The sequence below is a fragment of the Musa acuminata genome, chromosome BXJ3-5, assembly GCF_036884655.1.
Source record: "Musa acuminata AAA Group cultivar baxijiao chromosome BXJ3-5, Cavendish_Baxijiao_AAA, whole genome shotgun sequence".
Lineage (NCBI taxonomy): Eukaryota > Viridiplantae > Streptophyta > Magnoliopsida > Zingiberales > Musaceae > Musa > Musa acuminata.
Genome location: NC_088353.1, coordinates 32100001 through 32121675, shown reverse-complemented (window position 1 = coordinate 32121675; position 21675 = coordinate 32100001). Strand labels below are relative to the sequence as shown.

Here is a 21675-nt window from a genome sequence, read left to right as displayed (position 1 = left end):
GATTAGGTCATGCTAGCATGAAACTAATCTCTCAAATCACGTTTAGAGAACTTGTAAGAGGTATTCCAAACATTAAGTTTGTTAAAGATAATGTGTGTGATGCTTATCAATTAGGAAAATAAATAAAATATAGTTTTAAGTCAAAGAATCAAATAAGTACCTCTAGACCATTGCAATTAATTCATATGGATTTGTTTGGACCAATTGATATAACAAGCCTAGGAGGTAGCAAATGCGCCTTTATAATTGTAGACAATTATAATAGATACATTTAGATATACTTCTTGGCACACAAAAGTGATTGCTTTAGATATTTTTCTAAGTTTTGTAAACTTGTTCAAAATGAAAAAGACCTTATGATTTCATTAATTTGGAGTGATCATGGTGGTGAATTTCAAAACCATGATTTCCAAAATTTTTGTGAATCTAATGGATACAACCATAATTTCTCTACTCCAAAAAATTCTCAACAAAATAGAGTAGTAGAAAGAAAAAATAGGAGTTTATAAGAAATGACAAGAACCATATTGAACAAATATAGCTTACCCAAATATTTTTGGGTCGAAGCCATTAACACAGCATGCTATGTCATGAATAGGGTTATAGTAAGACCATTACTTTCTAAAACTCCTTATAAATTATGGAATAACAAAAAACCCAATGTCTCATATTTTAATATTTTCAGTTGTAAATTTTTTATCTTGAACGTAAAAGATGCCTTAGGAAAATTTAATGCAAATTCTGATGAAGGCATTTTTCTTGGTTTTTCTTCTATTTCAAAAGTTTTTCATATCTTTAATAAAAGAACTTTGGTTTCAGAAGAGTCTATTCATGTTGTCTTTAATGAAGTCTTTGAATTTAAGAAAAACGATTTGCTGATGATCTTAATTTTGATGCTTTGAATTTAAATGAACCCTCTCCTCCAACTAGCAACTTGGATACATCTTTTTTCGAAACATCCTTACCTAAGGAATGGAAGTATGTAGGTGCTCATCCTAAGGAGCTAATCATAGGAGACACATCAAAGGATGTTCAAACTCATTCTTCCTTTAAAAATTTTTATGTCAATGCCGCTTTTCTTTCTCAAATTGAACCGAAATGCATTAACAAAGCCTTGAAAGAATATTCATGGGTTATTGTAATGCAATAAAATTTGAACCAATTTGAGAGAATGAGGTGTGGAAGCTTGTTCCAAGACCTAGTGACCATTTAGTTATTGGTACTAGATGGGTCTTTAGAAATAAGCAAGATGAATTTGATATCGTAGTTAGAAACAAGGCTAGATTAGTTGCTAAGGGTGTCAACCAAGAAGAATGTATCGATTATGAAGAAACCTTCACTCCTATGGCAAAATTAGAAGTCATAAGGATGCTCCTTGCCTATACTAGTAGTAATAATTTGAAGTTATTTCAAATGGATATTAAAAGTGCTTTCTTAAATAACTTTATTTCCGAAGAAGTGTATGTTAAACAACCACCCGGATTTGAGAACTCACTTTTTCCTAATCATGTGTTTAAGTTAATTAAAGCTCTACATGGATTAAAACAAGCCCCGAGGGCTTGGTACGAGAGACTTAGCTCCTTTCTTATCCAAAATAATTTCTCTAAAAACAAGGTCGATACTATATTGTTTAATAAAAATTTTGAAAATAAATTTCTTGTTGTTCAAATTTATGTTGATGATATTATTCTTGGTTTTACAAATGAATCCTTATACGAATCATTTGCCAAGAGTTTGAAATGAGTTTAATAGGTGACCTAACTTTCTTTTTAGGCTTATAAATCAAACAACTTAGTGATAGTATTTTTCTTAGTCAAACCAAATATGCATTAGAATTGCTAAAACGATTTAATATGGATGGTTCAAAAGCTATCAATACTCATATGAGTACCTCCACTAAGTTAGACATAGACGAAAGTGGAGAAAGCTTAGATCAAAAAACTTATAGGGGTATGATAGATAGTTTATTATATCTCACCGCAACTAGATCGAACATCATATTTAACATAAGACTTTATGCTAGATTTCAATCTAATACTAAGTTATCTCATCTTAAAGTAATTAAAAGAATTCTTAGATATCTTAAAGGAACCCATAATATAGGATTATGGTATCCAAAATTCGAAAACTTTGAATTAATTGCTTATGCTAATGTGGTTTTTACTAGATGTAAAGAAGATAGAAAAAGCACATCTGGAACATGTCAATTCTTAGGTCATGTACTTATTTCTTGGTCTTCCAATAAATAAAACTCAGTTGCATTATCTACAATCGAAGCTGAGTATATAGCAGCTGGTGCATGTTGTGCACAAGTTGTATAGATGAAAAATACATTAGAGGATTATAAGATTCACCCTAAGAATATTCTCATAAAATGTGATAACATAAGTATAATATGTTTAACAAAAAATCCTATTCAACACTCTAGAACTAAACATATTGACATTATGCATCATTTCATAAGAGATCATGTTAATAACTATGACATATCTTTAGAGTTTTTTGATACGAAACATCAATTAGCCAATATCTTTGCAAAACCTTTAAATGAAGAATAATTTGATTTTAATAGAAGAGAGTTAGGGATGTTAAATTGTCTGAATGCATGAGTTTGTTGTATATCTTTTCCGGACTTTCTTGATTGTTTTTAAATAAAGCTTTCATAAAATCTAGAATATCAATTTACTTGGTATCAAATTTATTTCATACCCTTGCTCCATCACTGAATGATTTTTGATACACTTAGTCCCTTCACTCATGGATTTCATTGACAAATACATCTCTCATGAATTTCATTCGTGGATTTATTATCTTTCATTTGACTCATGAAAAAAGAATTTTCATGGACTTTTAGTATGTGATGATCACTTATAAGGATTTAATTTTGTATGGACATCTTGATGCTTTTAATGAATTATTTCTCTTTGTTAAAATAGAAGCTTGATGCTTTTAGTATGTGATGAAACTCATTTATTGTTTTGGATTTGACTTGGTCCAAATCCTTTCATAAATTTGGTTCTTCATGAATTCCTCCCTTACTCTTCTTCCTCTTCTTCTTATGTTTTATGACAAAGGAAGAAAGAAACATGCACATCTCAAAAAGAACCAAAAAGCTTTTGCACATCTAAAGTTAAAACGTTAGCTTGTCCATTTTTAAAACCAAAAGTAGTTATCATGCAAAGTTTTTGCTTACCTTCCTTTTTGGCTCGGATAAATTGGTGTGGAACTTGCTTGAATTTTGTTTTAACACACTTGTTGAATAGTTCTCCTTTTTTTTGTTGATGACAAAGTGGGAGAAATGTGGTAAATTGATAACAAATTGACATTATGAATGTTTAAAATAATGTGTAAAATGTATCTTATTGTAAATTCTTGAATGTTTTGCAAATGCATGAAATATGATTGGAATTATCAAATATATCGCAACATATCGCAAATACTTGAAGCATATCAAAATATATTACATATGCACTATATGCATTGTAGATACTTGAAATGTTTCATGAATGCTTGATAAATGTCTATCATTATGATAAGGTATCATGAGCTTAATTTCCTACTTACAATTGATATCATGCCTCAGATTAATGAATTGTCATCTTTGAAATTTGAATCTTGCTAAATTTCATATTTAAAATTAATATCATACTTGAAAATGATAATTGTCTATCATCATTCTATATTAGACTTAAAAATGGATGTCATGCCTTGACATCATTTGTATTGTGATAAATACGTGGTATCGTATTTTGAGATGGTAAATCATGATTGGTATCATGATGTGTATGTCGATAATTTTAAATGAATGTAACTTATCAGTTTGATGCTTGAATTCAAGAGTGTCTTTTCTCAAGTATGGCATATATATAGGGAGAGTTAAGGTTAACTCCATTGTCAATTGATTGTTATCATAAAAAAGATGAAGATTATTGAATCTCAGATTTTGATGATAAAATTAATTGGTAAATTATTTGATCAAATCTATATATTAAAAGTGTGCAGGATTAATTACCATAGCGATCAAGGTATAAAGCAAAACGAAGTGCTAGATTCAAGATCAAGATTTCGTTGGGAGTTCGAGAGTTCATCGGAAGTCCGGAGGTTCGTCAGAAATGCTGCCAGAATTAATTGAGAAGAAGCTCATTGGAACTTGCCAAGAATATCATCATGAAGTCTAGGAGCTTGCCAGAAGTCCACTGGAAGATTACCGAGAGATCGTCGAAAGTCCGCCGGAAGATCGCCGGAAGCTTGCCGGAAAAAACCTAGACTTATCGGGCTTATTTTATTTAGTGTATACCTTAAAAATCGTAGTTAACACATAATTAGAGTTAGGTTTGGGAGGTAATCCTATTAACCCTATTAAGGGCCAATTGGGCCCATAATTGGACTGGTTTAGGCCGGACTCAAGACCCAACCAGGTTGCTAGACCTTGACTAGCAGTGGCACTGTTAGACTAGGGCAATGAAACCACCCAAGGAGCGGTCTCCCAAGTGGTTTGGGTAGTGGTACTACCTAGACTGAGTGGTGGTCCATTGGCAATTAATACTACCAAGCGATGGTACCGTCAGAACTCAGTATCCGAGACTCTATCAAACCATCGCCTAGTGTTAGAGTGTTAGGTGGTAGTACTGCCCAATGTCAGCCCGGAAACTCGAGATGAGACACTTTTTTGCTCCAATTTTAAAGTCATTTGGGCCTATAAATACCTCATCCTTTTTACATGAAAGGGTAACAAAGCAATATCTAAGTATGGAAAAATTAAGTGTTGGGGGTGTAAAAGTGTAAGAGTCCTCCTCATCTCTTTCTTTAGTTTTGCAATCATCCAAGAAGAGGTGTGAGGCTTGTAAAGGTTATCTCCTAAACCCGTGAAAATGAGAAAGCGTTGTAAAAAGGTGGTTGGTCTTTGCCTATTGAATGAAGACCATTAGTAGACATCGGTGACCTCGACGGAGGAGGAATCGAAAGTGGATGTAAGTCACAACAACCGAACCACTATAAATTTCAATGTGTTCTTTCCTTACTGCTTATTCTCTTTACGACATTTTACTTTACTTCATTGCAAATTATTCAATCCCCTCTTCTCTACTAACTTGCAGACTTATTCGAGTCTAACTAAGGTTTTTCGTCGAACTTGGAATTTCATCGAACGAAAATTTTCGAAATCATTGAAAATTATCATTTTTATCCGCTATACTAATTCACTTCCCCTCTTAGTGTCGTTCTTGATCCTAACAGATTCTTGAGTTAACTAGAGCCAACTTACTTAATTTTCATCACGTTGGTTTACTCAGGTTCTCTTTTCAATTGCATAATTATAATTAGAACCAATTTATTAGTTGATGACATTTAAGACGTACAAAACGTATGAGACATATTTTTATGACATATGATACATAACATAATTAAATGACACGATACACGGAAATGAAAACCAATACATGGTATATGGATACAACAAAATCTAATCTCGAGGATATAGGACATGATATGACCTGAGATTATGTAACATAACATGATATATCGTAGAACATGCCATGTAAAAAGTATAGGTGTAGGTCTAGTTGCTGTCATTAACTCCAAAAGACTCGAACATGAAGAAAAACTAAGTGGATGCTCTGCCCTGCGAGTTCTAAGGAAGACTACTAAACTAAAATTTCACTTCAGTGTAATAATATCTGAATGATTGCAGTAGTAATAATTGTTTCTTACATTTGAACACTGAAAGAATCATTTACATCTCAATTAAAGCTTGCATAGTCCTCATTACATCCTTCTGATCTACAAGTGAAAGAAACAAAGAATACCTAAGGTAAGTAGCTTAAACATTACAGACCTATTGATAATTAATACGTTTGGAAAAAAGATGAATAAAAATCCAAACCGGTTCTGGAACTTCCCATGAGCCTCCAGCATGTAAGATGCCGGTGATGCTAATCACGCCCAATCTTGTTTAAGCAATGATATATGTATATATACATATTGCGATGTGGAGCAAACAGATAAAGGCTGAATGCCATATAGATGCAGATTTCGATGTAAACATACTAGGTTTCTTCTGTAAAAACTTTGTATATGAAGTCACGGAAGCGTTTTGAATATTGCTTTGGATCAACAGCTGATATCGAGGTTGGGTCGTACTGGATGGACTTGTAAGCATGTTCAAGCTTTTTGCTGATGTCATAATCTTGGAGAATATCTATGATGCCAAAATACAAAATCACATCGGTAAACTCTCCTGTTGGTTCCATAATTAGCAAGGATTCACCATCGGTCCTTCGGACTATTAGTTCAACCCTAGCTGGCATATTTGCACCAAGTTTTATTGAAGCCCACCTGCATTGTCACATAAAAACATTTACAAAAAAGGGAAATTTATACCTAAGATATACTTTGTACAGCCTAGCTAGCAAAAGGCATACTTCCAGATTGTGCAATGGATAGAAAACAAAGTCTATATAACTCATTAATATTTTTCTTTCAAACAAAAAAAGTTAAACAAGAACAATACACATTTTCATAGAGTACATTTTGAATTGTTTCCAGCTAATAATCTCAGAATATGACCAAAAATTTGATATGTAAACATTTGCAGAAAACTTTGTCACATCAAGCTGGATTTATTTATCTTTTATCTTTAGCTGGCTACTATTGCATACACTGTAAATCAATAATGCAGAGGAATCCTAACAGATCTGCTAATATTTTATGACCAACTGTCAACAACATCTAGCTTCTAGATTTGCACCCAATTCCTAATGAAGGCAAGTGTAATCTTGAAAATTACTTTGAAGCTAAAAGGTTAGATGGCTGCTAGAAAGCCTTCAAGTTGTTTGCCATTTGAGTCCCTCAACTAGGGAACAAAACATCTGATGGTATGATTGATTTATAGATGCATCCAGAAGCATTCAGAAGAAACTCTGTTTCTATTCATGAATTGGAAATAGAGAACTAGCTTTTTCAAACAAGAGGCCCAACATTTGATTACCTCTCTCACTAAAAGAGCAAATGACACAATATTCTGTAGCCAAAATTGATACAACACTTAATGAATGTGGTATGGTTCTTCAGTGTACCCCAAATATTTAAGCTAATATATCACTTATCTTGACCACTCAATTGTCTTACCTAGATGAATGCACCAGTGGGATATTTGATGCTCAACTTAGTAAACCCAAAATAGAAGGATTCAGACACTTCTTTAGTTTCCAAAAAAAATGATAATCTAAAACTAATGAAAGAGTAATATTTAGTTTATTGAAAAAATATTTAAATAACATGAAAAATTTTATTTGATAAAAAAATATTTTTTAATTCAATAGGTTACTTAGATGTGCAAATTATTATTTTAGACATGCAAAAGATTTTAAACCCCTAAAATATTGGATAAAGTATCACATCATCAAGTCATGCAGTGCAAACAACTATCAAGATTCGTATGTTCCATAATTAGAACACTTTTAATTAACAAGATGGGTTGCATGTAAAACTCTACTCTGTGTAAGCATCACTCTGATTCTAGCAACCCAAATATAATTTCATCAATTAGCCAAAATGGGTCTACCTCAATCTTTATTGAGCCCCATAATGCTTGGACAAGCCTATTGATGGGACTCAATGAAATCAAACTGATTCAAATTTATAATTCCTCTCAATTCTCACATTTTTTTCACCTCCCCTTCTCTTCTTTTCTTTTCTGGAGGTGCTAAATCCTATTAAAGAAACTTTGGGACACTAAATGTTAATGTTAATAAAAAGTAAATCTAATTAAAAAAAAACCTGATTCAACCAAATATATTTTTTTCTTCATGCCACCAAAGATTTGTGATAAAAGGTACGATAGGATGATTAACAATGATTTCTTTAAAATTTTCCTAGTATGTTGATGTCAGTGATTTAAAAAGTGATAGGTGCCAAGGTACAAAAACATCCGAGGCGCTAGGTGCTCGCCCAAGCGAAGTGAGGCACTAAAATATAAAAATATATAATATAATTAGTAAATATAATTATTTAAAATTTTAAATAAAAATATGCTATTAAATTAAGAAAATCTAATAAATACAAATACTATTACTAGTATATAGTTAACAGTATATTATATACTATTAACAGTATACTATCGAAAGAGAAGAGAAGAATGTAAGGGAAGACTGAGGGTGCTAACTGAGAAAAGCGAGAGCGACAGCGGCGAGCGAGAGTGGTAGCAGTAGCGGTAGCAGCGAGCAACAGGAGCGGCGAGCGACGACAGTGGCAGCGGTAGCAGCAGTGATAGTGGGAGCGGCAAGCGGCGATAGTGGCAGCGGGAGCGGAGACAGTGGCAATGGTAGCAGCGAGCAGCTGCAGCGGGAGTGACGACAATGGCAGCGACAGCGGCAGCAGCAAGCAATGGTAGTGAGAGCAGCGAGTGACGACAATGGCAACGACAATAGCGAACAGCGGGAGCGGGAGCAGGAGTGGTGAGCGGTGACAATGGCAAGTGGAGTGGCATCGTGAATGGCGAGCAGGGTTAGGGTTGGGGAAGTGCACTGATATCGGTGCTTTAGTTGGTTCAATTGAACCAACTAAAGCACTGGAGACCGAACCAGACCTAAAACACTAGTTCGGTCGCCTGGTTTAACCCAAGCGCTCGCCCGAAGTGCTTGGCGACTGGGCTCGGGCGAGCGCCCAAGCGACGCCTCTTTGAAGCGCGTCGCTTGAAAATGAAGCGAGGCGCTCGGGCCTCGCCTCGTCTCATCCGAGCGCCTAGGCGAGCGCCTGAGCTCCTATTGAAATTATTGGTTGATGTTGGATGAAAGATTAAGATTTGGATTTATTTTAAATTAAGCATTACTTATATTTTCATTGAATATACTTTTAGCCCCTCTATTGAGATACTAGCTTAGCCCCTACTTGCAAAGTTATCGGAAGCAAAAATTCAAGTCTTTTATATAAAATTCTAAAAAGGTATTATATAAATATTAATTTATAAGGGCCATTATAATATAGAAAATGGCACGAGCAAAAGATAATTGTCTTGATTCATGACTATCTAGGTTGTCTTTTTTACACACCATTCCTATGAACATGACTTGATAATCCATAACTCACAATGTTCTTGATCAGCACTAAAAAGTTATCTTGTGCCCCATTCCAGTTGATGAATTATGTCAAGCTCACCCATCTTAATTAGCATTCATAGCAAGGTATGCAATTTCGAATGGTACCGATCCGACGGCATACCGGTACGCGGACCGCCCGCTACCAGGTGGAACGTTTAAAAGCATCATGTATCAGATGATACGAGGTAATATCGGACGGTAACGGTCGAAATTTCGATTGTTACCGCTTGGTAACAGTGCTACAGTGCTCCAATGGTTAAATTAACTATTGGAGCCCTTTCATATAGTATTTAAACCCATCTTCTCTCATATTTTATTCCACTACATTCTCATACTCTCTTAAACTATCTTAAACTCTTTTTTTCTTATATTTGTGCTCTCCTAAACTCTACAAAACAATGATTGAATTGAGTCAAGACTAATTTGAGAAGATTAAGAGGAAGAACTTTCTAATTAAGATGTATGTATTCTCTTTCTTTGATTAGAGAGTAATTAAGATTTTTAATATTATGATTAGTGTGTTTAATATTGATTAATTCGAAATTAGATACTTAATAGGCCAAATATTTATATTTCATATATATTAAATATTAAAAAATATTTATGATAGTAAAATAAGTTTAAATAGGTTTTATTAAAATTATTTTTACGATTAGTCATTTTAATGATAATTTAATCTAAATTTGTTCGATTTTATGTCAATTCAATGTGTTCAATACCTATTAGGGTGTTGTCATATTTATAGTGTTGAAAGAGAAGTAATTAATAAGAAATTAACTATGTTAATCATGTAATTCGTGTATCTAATGATGATTTCATCGTAATTTAAACTATATTAGATCAAAATTATATATTTAATGCTTCTTTTATGTGTTTAACATATATATAATGGTAAAATAGGTTTAATTAGGTTTTATTAAAATTATTTAATGATGCAATTAGTCATCTTAATGATGATTTAATTAAAATTTGATCGATTTTATATCAATTTAATGTCTTTAATATCTATTAGGATGTTTGATATTTTTATAATGTTAAAAAAAAAAGTAATTAATGAGTTATTAGCTATGTTAATCAGGTGATTAGTGTATCTAATGATGATTTTATCCTAATTTGAACCATATTGGATCAAAATTATGTATTTAATGCTTCTTTTATGTATGTAACATATTTATGATGATAAAATATGATTAGTTATGGTTTAATAAAATTATTTAATGCTCGATTAGTGATTTTTTATCGATATTTGGTCAATTCAATATGTTTATACTTTATAATTTATTTGATTTAAATTTGGTAGGATTATGGCACCAAAGGAACAACCACATGATGATGCATGAATTCATGCCCGAAAGATATATGAGAACCATCATCATTGGCAATGTATTTATTGTGACTACATTGGCAAGGGTGGAGGAATAACTCGGGTGAAAATGTATTTGGCTGGCGGGTATCCTGATATTGCAAAATGCAAGAAGGTTCTGACGGAGATCTGTAAATTATTTCAAAACAAGCTTACAATAAACAAAGGAAGATACATTAAAAAAAAAGGCAAGAGTTGAAGAAGAATATTATAGGGCTACACAAGAACCAGTTTATGATCAGTATGAGGGTTGCAACGATCAAGTCGACCCGGATCTCACAGTTGGGATTCGTGCATCATTAGTATATGGTCGATGAAGCAATGAGGCATCGACGACCTAACTCACAATTGGAGCATGGTAGTGGTAGTGGAATCTAGAGGTCAGCCAACATGAGGCAACCAACTACTCCTCAGTTAGGTCGAACTAGTAGCATGAGGTATGGTAGACTCTGTGGTTTTATGATAGGTCTTGGCAGGAGGTTTGCACCAGATATTGTTGATATTGATCCGTAAGCCTATCCCCCACAAATAGCGAAATAGACACGGATTGACAATAAAGAAAAAAAATGAGATATTGGGAAGACAATCTTAAAATAGTTCAACTTCCACAGGATTCAAGCCAACACAGCCCAAGGTCCATATTATCAGAGCATAGTCTCTTCTATTCAAAAGTCTAGTATGGGGATCCAACCTCCAACACCGAAGGAGATTTACGACATGTACTTAGATGAGGAGGTGGTAGAACTAAAGGATTGGATTAAATCCTTCAAGAGGCAATGGGACGAATATGGGGTGACACTGATGTGTGATAGTTGGACAGGACCAACAAGAATGAGTATCATTAACTTTCTAATTTATTACAACAGAAGAGTAGTGTTTCATAAGTCCGTTAATGCTTCTGAAAAGATCCAAGATGTAAACTACATTGAGAGCTTGATGGACACTATAGTAAAGGAGATTAAACCACAGTATCTTGTCCAAATAATAACTGACAATAGAGCGAATTTCAAGAAGGCCGGTTTACAATTGATGAAAAAAAGAAAAACTTTATTTTGGACTCCATATACAGCTCATTGCATAGATCTAATGTTGAAGGATATTAGTGAGCTAGATGCGATCAATAATTATGTAGCTCGAGCATAATCAATTACAAAATTTATATATAATCATCACTGGGTCCACGCTTTAATGCAAAAGTATGTAAACGGTGAGATACTCCGACTTGGAATTACTCGATTTGCTACCAATTTTATTGTATTAAAGTCATTACAGCAAAAACGACATGACTTGAAGGCAATGGTCATCTCATAAGGGTGGTCTGATTCTAGATATTCGAGATTGAGCGATGGAAAGAAGAGAGAAAAGTCCATTCTTTCCTCTAGATTTTGGAAGACTTAGGAAGAAATCAGAAAAAGTATGGAACCACTTTATATTGTCTCCGTAAGGTCGATATAGACAAGTGTCCATAGATATCGTATCTTAAATATATGTTAATTTCAGCAAGAGAGGAGGTCAGGAAAGCATTCAAAAGATGATTTTAAGGCCGTCCAATACGTATGTATTATTGATCGTCGGACCGAAGTTCATATGGATCAAGATATCTATAATGCAGGTAAATTCATATTCAGAATAATTTAATTTATTATTATTTAGATAATAAAAAACCATACTAACAAAATTATATCTTGCAGCGTATTATCTAAACCCGGCAATTCAATATCGATATGCTCTCGGAACATAAAATGATTTACTAACGATACTAAGAAATATTATATATCGGCTCTTGCCAAACACTACTGATGCAGTCGATGCTCTTATGGAGAGTCGATTATTTCGAGAAACAGTTGGTTCATTCTTCGACGTTATAGTTGTATTGTGTCATTACACTATGGATCCTAGTGAGAAAAAGTTATACATATTGATTATCAATTATATCTAATGTTAATTATTTGTTATGCTAATAAAATCTTATTTATATCATTTTGCAGTCGAGTGACGGCTACAATTTGGAGGGGATACACCACATTTAAGGAAGGTTGTCATTCATGTACTTTTACAGACGACAACATCTAGTGGTTGCGAACGTAATTAGTCAACGTTTGCATTGATTCACATGAAGATCCGCAACAAACTCTCCTATAAATGGTTAGAGAAACTAGTATATGTCCATTATAACATGTGGCTAAGATTGTGATGTGTTGAGCTGGATAAAGAGCTAGAGGAACCATATATTAATCTCATTGTCCTTCAATTCTACAACGAAAATTCAAAGCCGATGTTAGATTGGATTGAAGCAGTAGAGAACCAAGAGGATCGTCTACTTGATAAGGCGGGAGATCCATAGCGTCCTTCACGTTTTATCACCGAGGCAATAAAAGAAAAAGAAGCACAACTCTAACAGGTGGAAAATCCCCCTCGATCACAACGTGGCAGGAGTTAAACAACATCGAGTCAAATTGCTCCAGGAACTACAAACACCCAACGGTCACAGTCGTCTGCCCAACGTGCAAAGGCAAAGGGGAAGGCAGTAGTATCAGTTGCATCGTTAGAAAGAATCGAGTCGGATGATGAGACACCTTTACAATCACATTCAGCAACTCGCTCGGTCTAGAGACATGACAACAACATGGACAGCAGTGCCTCGACGGATAATGGCGATGATGCCGGGCAGTCGTTAGTCTTGTCTACACAACTTGAGGGTGGTGCATGGACTGAGGAGCAATATTTTACACATGCCACCTAAGATTCAGATCATGGAACTCGACAAGGTCCTGGTCAAGTTTATGTGCAGAAGAGGAAGGGGAAGGGGAAGGCAGTAGATGAATTTGAGCAGATGCGACATAGCCTACATGATATAGATACAAAAAGAAGCTCATCGTATTCACAGCCATCGTATTATGGAGAATTATATGGGCAACAGCAATATGGTGATAGTTGATTATCCTTCTCTGAGCAATAGTATGATATAGAGCAACAGATCAGTAGCGAAAGTAGAAGCTCTGACATTCACCAATATATGCCTCAAGAGCTTCCTCGGACAAATGTGATTTATGACGATCAGCCTACGATCAACATCACATTGATGCATCAATAACATACGGTGTATCAATACACTATGCCATGAGATCAATTTCATGATTGGGTCCAACAAACATATCATATTGATATACAGATGTATAGGATCGAGGACCCCGATCCACTACCCGTGGAGGCCCGTCATTTATTTTGGTGGTAGAATCAGCAATCAAGTATATCTACATATGTTATTATTTAATTCATTTAAATTTTAGAGTTTATATTGTAATAAAATAGTCTAACAATTCAAAAGATTTTTCTGTAGATATTTCAATATTTACATAAAGACAATCCGTAATGGATTTTCTGAAAAAGATATATGATATTATTCTTACCTAATTTACATTGATTTTGTTAAACTTATGCTATTACTATATTTATTTCTAACTTAAAAACCCTATCCTAACTTTTTTTTATTTTCAGGTATTTTCGGAGGGTTTTACACCTAAATTAGGTGTACCGCTCGATACACGGTACCATACCGTACAGAGCCAACCTCGAAACACCGGTACGGTACAGTATTTCGATCCTTGATTCATAGTTCTATTATTAACTTGCTTGAACTATATTTAATTAAGTAGCTCTTTTCACTATGTATTAGTGTTGCCCCACCTTTTATCTAGGAATCCAATTCAATCAGGACCAATGTTAAAAGTCTTGGTCTAGTGCCAATACTAATTGGTAGTCATATCAACACATCAGTATGGATCTTACCAAAAGTCAATACAAGTTGGTACCCAAAATGAAAAAGGAAGAGAAGACGAAAAATGTAGGAGAAGAGGAGTTGGAGGAATAGGAAGAGACAGAAGCAAAAGAGGAGCAAGAGATAAACCAATATGAGGAGAGAGGAAGAGAATTTGTATTGGTATCAGATGGAAAGTTTATTGTCCAGTATAGTTCAGAGCCAGTCTGTAAAGTGTCTGGTAAACCCAGTATAATAAGCTTACCAAGCACTATAGCCCATACTGGACTTAATCAGACAAACTCACCAGGTACATGTGCTGGTTGGTTGTTGGACTGGAAAATACTGGCTCATACAAAAAAGTTTGCTGGATAAGATGTTTCCACGCTAGAATATTCTAAAGCAGAAAATGTTGTCGCTTAAGTCGCTATCTTATTTTTGAACTTTGAAGAACAGCAAGTTTTAGAAGAAAGTGGTGGACAAAACAAAGAGCTTAGAGACCAAGGAGAAACCAAACAAAATTTAGACCATGAATTATTTGCAACAATAAGACCACAACAAAGGTTAGTACACTATGCCTAGTACCCATACCTAATTCCATGAATCATGGAAACATGGAGTCACAAGCCAGCCTTGTAGGCCTTGTCAATATACTAGCATACTACAAAAACACAAAACATTTTGCCATAGGTCCAGAAAACTTATTGCAGCATAAGGCACTGACAGAATTGGTACTGATTATAGTCCAATCTGAAGTTAGCAATACATGAAAATAGTGGTTTCAGAAATTTGCAAGATCAGATGAATAGAAAGCACTATAGAAATAAAAGATGATTCACAACTACCTTTCTAGTGTTCTTGTATTTTTTTTTTTTTTTGTTGACAACCATGATAACAGAACTTAGGAGAGAGAAACAATACATCTAAATATAACAAAAATATTTAAATAATTTTGGTCACTCCTTTTTGTCCAAGCATTAGAAGAATATGGTTGATTGTTGGTCATTGTTGGTCAGAAAAGGGATTAGAAGCATTAGAAGTGGGAGATAGATTTTGAATTCCTGATATCAAATACTTCAACGACCAGATTATTGAACCAGTATCCACATTCAGATTCATTAAATATCTACTTAGAAGTATGTTTTTCCCAGTATCCAGTACAGAACAGATCCATTCTCAGTCACATACTTCCATATTCCAAAAATTAAAAAAAGAAACTAGTACATACATTAACAACTAAATTAATTGCCATGCAGAATTTATAGAGAACTCATTTATCTTCTTAGACTCCAATACTACTTTTTCTCCCATGGTTATCCATATTAAATAGCAGCTAACCATTTAAGTTCTGGATAGTTCTAGGTAATGTAAACATCTAAGTAAAATAAAAATTGGCAAATTTTTGCACCATACCGTGTCGGATCACAAAGAAACTGATCCATATCTGCTCTTGAAAGGTGGGGAGTTGGTTCATTTGTGTTGTTAACATCACAGGGAACTGTGGCAAAAAAAAAGAGAAATTATTAGAAACAAAATAAAATGGGTATCATTTGAGTTTGAGGCCAACCATCAGTCTCTTGGGAGGCTGATGCTTCTCTAAAATGGACTCCCACCAAAAGACTGTAATCCATTATCCTCTCCTGCTCCAGAAACTCACAGTCTCGGTCAACTTGCCTACAAAAAGAGAATAAAAGCTGGGCCAAAATGATAAAACATCGGGAATATTAAAGAATCAGATCACAAGATGGTAGTACCAAGTTGGAAAGGTGAAGCAAATTAACTACTGGTACCTGTGGAACTCCTGAAACCAAGACTTCTGTAACCGGAATATAAAATTGAGATCAAGGTCCTTCAGAGTAGTGTTTTCATCAATCTCTGCCTCAGGCTTATCTGTCGTACGACCATGGGAAGACCCTTTGAGGTCAAAACGCCTATGAATTGGATACTCAGAACAGAAGAGATTGCCCATTATGACAAAACGAACCTAATTAATTTGCAAAGCAAATGGATAATTGATATCAGCATTAAACATTTTGATTGCTTGAACTAATATTGAACTTGCAAACAGAAAACCAACCTTTCTCTGAGTAGCCCCAGTTAATTTCACACATTGCAAACCAAAAAACTTGGTAACTAGAGTATTCTCAAAAGCTCGGACATGGTTATAATAGGCTGGAAGCATCCTCAGTAGCACCTACAACAAGGTGCAGATAAGGAAACTGCAGCATTACTTAAACACATGATGACATTAAAAAAATAAAAGGGAACCCACTTTTACTTCAGATTTCTTCATTGTTTTTATCATGTATCGATCATCATTTGTTAGGTAAAAGAAGCTTCCACTTTTTCCAGGAGATGAAAGTTCCCGAAGAGCATCATTTCCACAGATTGATATCATATAGTCAGCTGGGTCAACCTTGAATAGCTTGCGGAGAGTCCTAGACATTCAGTATTTGGTAATTGAGCTTATACTCAGAATTTAAATGCATGATAAGGAAGATAAAACATAATGTTAAACCAGTGAAAGAAAAAGGAAAAACATGGGGCCAACCTGAAAACTAATGGACAGTAATCCTTCCACTTGAAATCACAAGACTGGTGTGGGGGTGTTTGTTTTGTTCCCTCAGGAGGAAACCTTGTCCATATCTTTTCTTTGGGGTCAAAGGCTGATGCTTTCAGGTCAAGTGTTTTAGGCTCAGGTAGCTTTCCTACTGCATGCCTAGACCAGAAGACCATAAAAGATAATCAAGAAACTAATTGTCATATCAAGACCTCTAAAAGGAGAAATTACATAGTAACTATAGCAAAAAAAATGTCTTTATCATGAGAGTGATTCTTTTCCACTCTGGGTTTCTTTAAGCAAGATGTAACGATGATTAATGAGATTCAATTCACATAAGAGCAATATGTAGAGAATCAATTGCATTAAAAGATTGACATTCAGGTTGATATCCAATTGCAAGTAAGATCTACAAATGTCAATATGGATATAACAAGGTTCTATCCATCATGGAACATTTACATTTTCCATCGAAGAAGGATAGAGCCTTGTTATAAGACAGGTTGTTATCCAACAGATGACATTCATCATGGATAAACAAAAGTCAAAAAGAAAAATTATCATTAAAAGATTGATCACAAAAAGCCATTGAATAAGGGGCACATGTGTGCTTTGATTAGGTAATACAAGTAAACTGAGTCAAAACTCTGTTTAGCAACTACATAAATGTTCAAGGAAACCAAGAAATTTCTTAATACAATTTCAAACAGCAGCCTACCTGTTTATCTTACATGAAAATTTATCCTATTCACAAAACAAGATTTTAACATTACAACATATTCAGGGGAATTTAATACGCAATGACAAGAGTGTCAACATCATTTGCCATAGATTTTATATGTAAGGCACATGTGCTTTAGTGAGTAATACAACATAATCAAAACTCTGTATAACAACTACAAAAAAAGTTCAAGGACGGTATGAACTTTCTTAATACCATTTCAGATAGCACTATACTTTTGTATCTTGCTTGAAACTTATCCTATTCACCATAGGGATTTTACCATTACATCATATTCAGGGATACCCAAAATGTAATGACTAGAACATTAGCATCATTTGCCACAAATATATGACTACCAGCATCAGGTCATGTGCCAATTTATGTTTTGGATATCAATACTTCTTTATATCTTAGCATTATACCATTTCCACATACTCAAAGCGAACTTCAGAAGTCCAGCAATGCAGGAAAAAACTAGGAAATTAATATGATAGGGCACACAAGTAAATGATGAAATGACAGTAGGTACTTATTCTAGGTCAGGACATGCATTAGCTGTTAATAAATGATAATGTGTTTGCAGTATCTCTATCTGATCCTAGTATGAAAAAGACTTAAAAGAGTAAATTAATACTAATCCAATTGATGAAGTGATAAGTTTTGGGATGCAATTACACATGCACATGATAAGAAACTCTTTTAGGCAACAAAATTTCCTATTCTAGCAAGAGATAATTCAAAAAGTCGCCCAGCCTTTGGAAGCTTTCATTGATTGGATGACTAGAAATTTGAATTGAGAACCCCATGCTTTTTGCAGGCCCATATGCATCTAGACAAGTAAATTAGATATGCAGCCATCATTTTGTTGATGCATAAATTTCCAAACCACCACAATACAAGTTATGGTAAAGTGCTTTATAGTGGTTCTCCTAAATTAATCAACTAAAAAGAAGAAAAAAGTAGAAGGGAAAGAATAGTGAATAAAAAGGATTTGAAACTTTAGTAGTATTGTTCCTGCTTATTTAAGTACTTTAACTCATACAAAAGTGATATGTTGTCTGAGAATTGTACTAAAGGGGGTAGAAAATAAGATATATGAAGTCATGGTAAAAGGAATCCTGAATGAGCCTCCTGCTAGGCTTCAGACCAACCATTTTAGAAGAGAAACATTAAAGCTATCTACTCATATGTTCCTTCATTGTACAAGGAAAAAGAATCTAAGCATTCCATAATCACCATCTGACCCGAATTGCATTCGATAACTTAACAAATCTGTGGCTAAAGTTAACAAATCACACAAGTAATCACAAAATGCCAAGATAAGAACTTATTATGGCCATGAATCTAGATCAAAAGAAGAGATCAACCCATAAAAGGGTAAAAAAACGAAAGAATTTTTGTCCATCATGATCTGGATTATATTTTTAACTCCATACAAAATAAGCTTGACCATCAGGTCTCCACCAGTTATTTTAACTCCAAGAATCATCGAGCACCAATTAATGCACCAAAATATCATACAAAACCCAGAGAATAAAAGATGATTCATCATTTTTTTTATTTTGTGAAGTCTGATTAATCATATTTTTGTAGAACTTACAACAGTCAGGCCTGCATAGTTGCAGTGTCCTTAAAAACCTGATTATATGGAAATACGATGATAATCATAACTATCTTGTTATAGTAATATGAGATATACATGATGATTATATGGAATTTCAAATCTTATGGTAAATTTTAAATAAATAGATAGTTATAGTAAGTATCTTCCTACAAGATAGATGTCGTCTATCTATATTGAACATCAGAGATAATATTCCTATGATTTCTCAAGTGACGGATTATTTCTTCCGACTATAGTTCAAAAAATATTTCATAATTGATTTTTTATCTTCACGAAAGCAAACTTGTGATTACAGCTAAAGTGTCAGTAACATATCATAATAGATTCAAGACTTCATCACTTAATGAGTCAAAAGAATTTATCAACACTAGAGAAGAATGTAGATGAGGGATGGCAATGCAAAACAAAGTACATGTTGCAGGTGGACTAGTGGGCTTCTCCTATTCTACAAGAGTTAGTTTAAAGATGCAACAAACGAATGATTCTTCTACTTGTTAGACACAATAAAAGATCCGAAGTGTTCCACCCTTTATTGCATATAGGGCTAAAAGAAAGGAGTTGATACTGTGACATGTACAAGCAAATCAAATTTGAATGAACATGCAAGTTTGATTCTTGAAGACTACAAATTTTTTTAAGACAAATGTTATAATTTATACAAAAAAAAGTTAAAGATAAAAAAATCACACAGGTCATGCTATTAAAAGGTGATACTGAAATAATCTTTCATCTTCCATGTAGTTAGCAAATTGCCTATGTTCTTACTTGCACCAGCTATAATGTTGGTTGATATTAACATAAAGTTGCCCTCTTGATCTCTATTTTTCTAGTAAATCAGTTTCTTTTCATAGACAAACAATGTTTTTTCCAAAGTGGAAAAAGAATTCAACAATAAAACATAGAACTGATAAATCACTTTTTTTAAGGAACTGATTTGTCTCCTAGTCCATTCATTGAAAAAATGGAACTTGATTACTCAAACTATTACCATTGTTGAAGTACTGCTAATTAAAATTCAAGAATTGAAGATATTGTGTTCCTTCTTGTACCTATTTCCTCAACAAGTACCAAGAACTACCTAAGGTTATGACATTTTGATCTGCCATTAAAACCCAAAGTTCCAAGTTGAAAAATATATCAGTGTCCAGTGCATATCTGTAACACGCTGACATGTAACTATGTAAGGACATCATCTTTTCAATTCTTATTATTCAAGTAATACTGGTAGCAAATAACCCCCAACATAATTCCCTTAAGAAATTAAGGCATAAAATGAAAGAAGATTTCATTTTTATTATCCCATGGACTTGATCATGAACCCACCTGATCGAAATAGACAGTGTTGCTACATCTTTCTCTTTTGGAGGTTCACTTTTAACTAATAATACATAACATGACACTTCGGTTTAGTTCTTAATGCAGGTTAGATGGGTCTACTACCAATAACTTTAGTTTGTGTTTGGAAATACATGGTTATAGGCCCATCAAGCTAATAGATCAATTCTATCATTCTTGCCAGATCATGGAAAGTGGTGAAACGGTTCGATTACTAAGCATGGTAAATAATCCAAGAAATAAATACTATCCATGAATGGGATCTGAAGCACATCAAGTGTAAAGCCACCACTGAACTGGCATATCTTATGCTGCATACTAGGTATAATTCTAAGCTATAAGTTGCCCTTGGACTTTGATGCGGATGTCAGCCTTATGTGGAGGAGATTGCGAAATTCTGATTTAATATTGGAAGTGGGAGGAGAATTAAATTAGTTTAACTTTAACTAAAACATTTTGAATTACATGATTCTAGGCCTATTAAATTAATGGATCAATTCTTTCAATGGGTCGGGTCATGATCGTAAGGTAAGTTAAACATAATAATTTTGCTGAACTTGCCTTTTAAATTTGTTGAACTTATTCATTTTACTTTCCAAATGTAATTGTTGTGTAAGATCCAAATGTGGCAATAATATTTTTTCCTATTGTATAGGTTGTTGTCCATGCTGAGTTTTGGGCCGTAAGCAATGGACTATGCCAAACCAAGATGCCTGAACCTCTGTTCCTTTCATGTCAAGACTGATTCTCTTGAGCTAGTTCAAATCTTCAACCACATAAGACTGATCCCTTGGTCCCTATGCAATCCTTACAATGGTTTCTTTTTACTAGCAAGGAGGTCAATGTTTTTGACTAGATTCACATCAGTGGACAATTAAACTACTCTGCTCACTCTCTTCCCAACGAGGCAAGAATTTCATGTATTTCTTGACTCTCAGAGAACTTTGGTATTTCCGAGATACACATCTGTTGAATAAATAATTCTCTTGTGTTAAAAAAAACAACCTTATCTTATCTTGAAAAGTCAACTGAGATCTTCAAGACTTGTAAGGAAGACAATCATCATATAGCCCAAAAATTCAGTAAATATATGCACAAAATCTCCAAATATTCCAATGTAAAAATTACTGCATAGTCCATTATCAACTTCCAAGTAATAAGAATGTGTTACTGCGAATAAACTTGTGACTAGAAATGTCTATGGTACACAAGAATTG

The 21675-nt window shown here is 34.0% G+C and overlaps 1 protein-coding gene across 1 annotated transcript in view; it reads right to left on the bottom strand.

Moving 5' to 3' along the window:
* Nucleotides 1-5841: 5841 nt before the first annotated feature.
* Nucleotides 5842-21675, bottom strand: part of LOC135637818 (phosphatidylinositol 4-phosphate 5-kinase 6-like) — an 18039-nt gene continuing 2205 nt past the window's right edge. The window contains exons 2-8 of the mRNA XM_065150629.1: nt 16767-16934; nt 16488-16653; nt 16293-16409; nt 16006-16199; nt 15783-15889; nt 15629-15713; nt 5842-6333 (exon numbers count right to left, since the gene is read on the bottom strand). Of these exons, the coding sequence (XP_065006701.1) occupies nt 6045-6333; nt 15629-15713; nt 15783-15889; nt 16006-16199; nt 16293-16409; nt 16488-16653; nt 16767-16934 (1126 nt within the window). The 3' untranslated portion in view covers nt 5842-6044. The remainder of the gene's footprint in view (nt 6334-15628; nt 15714-15782; nt 15890-16005; nt 16200-16292; nt 16410-16487; nt 16654-16766; nt 16935-21675) is intronic.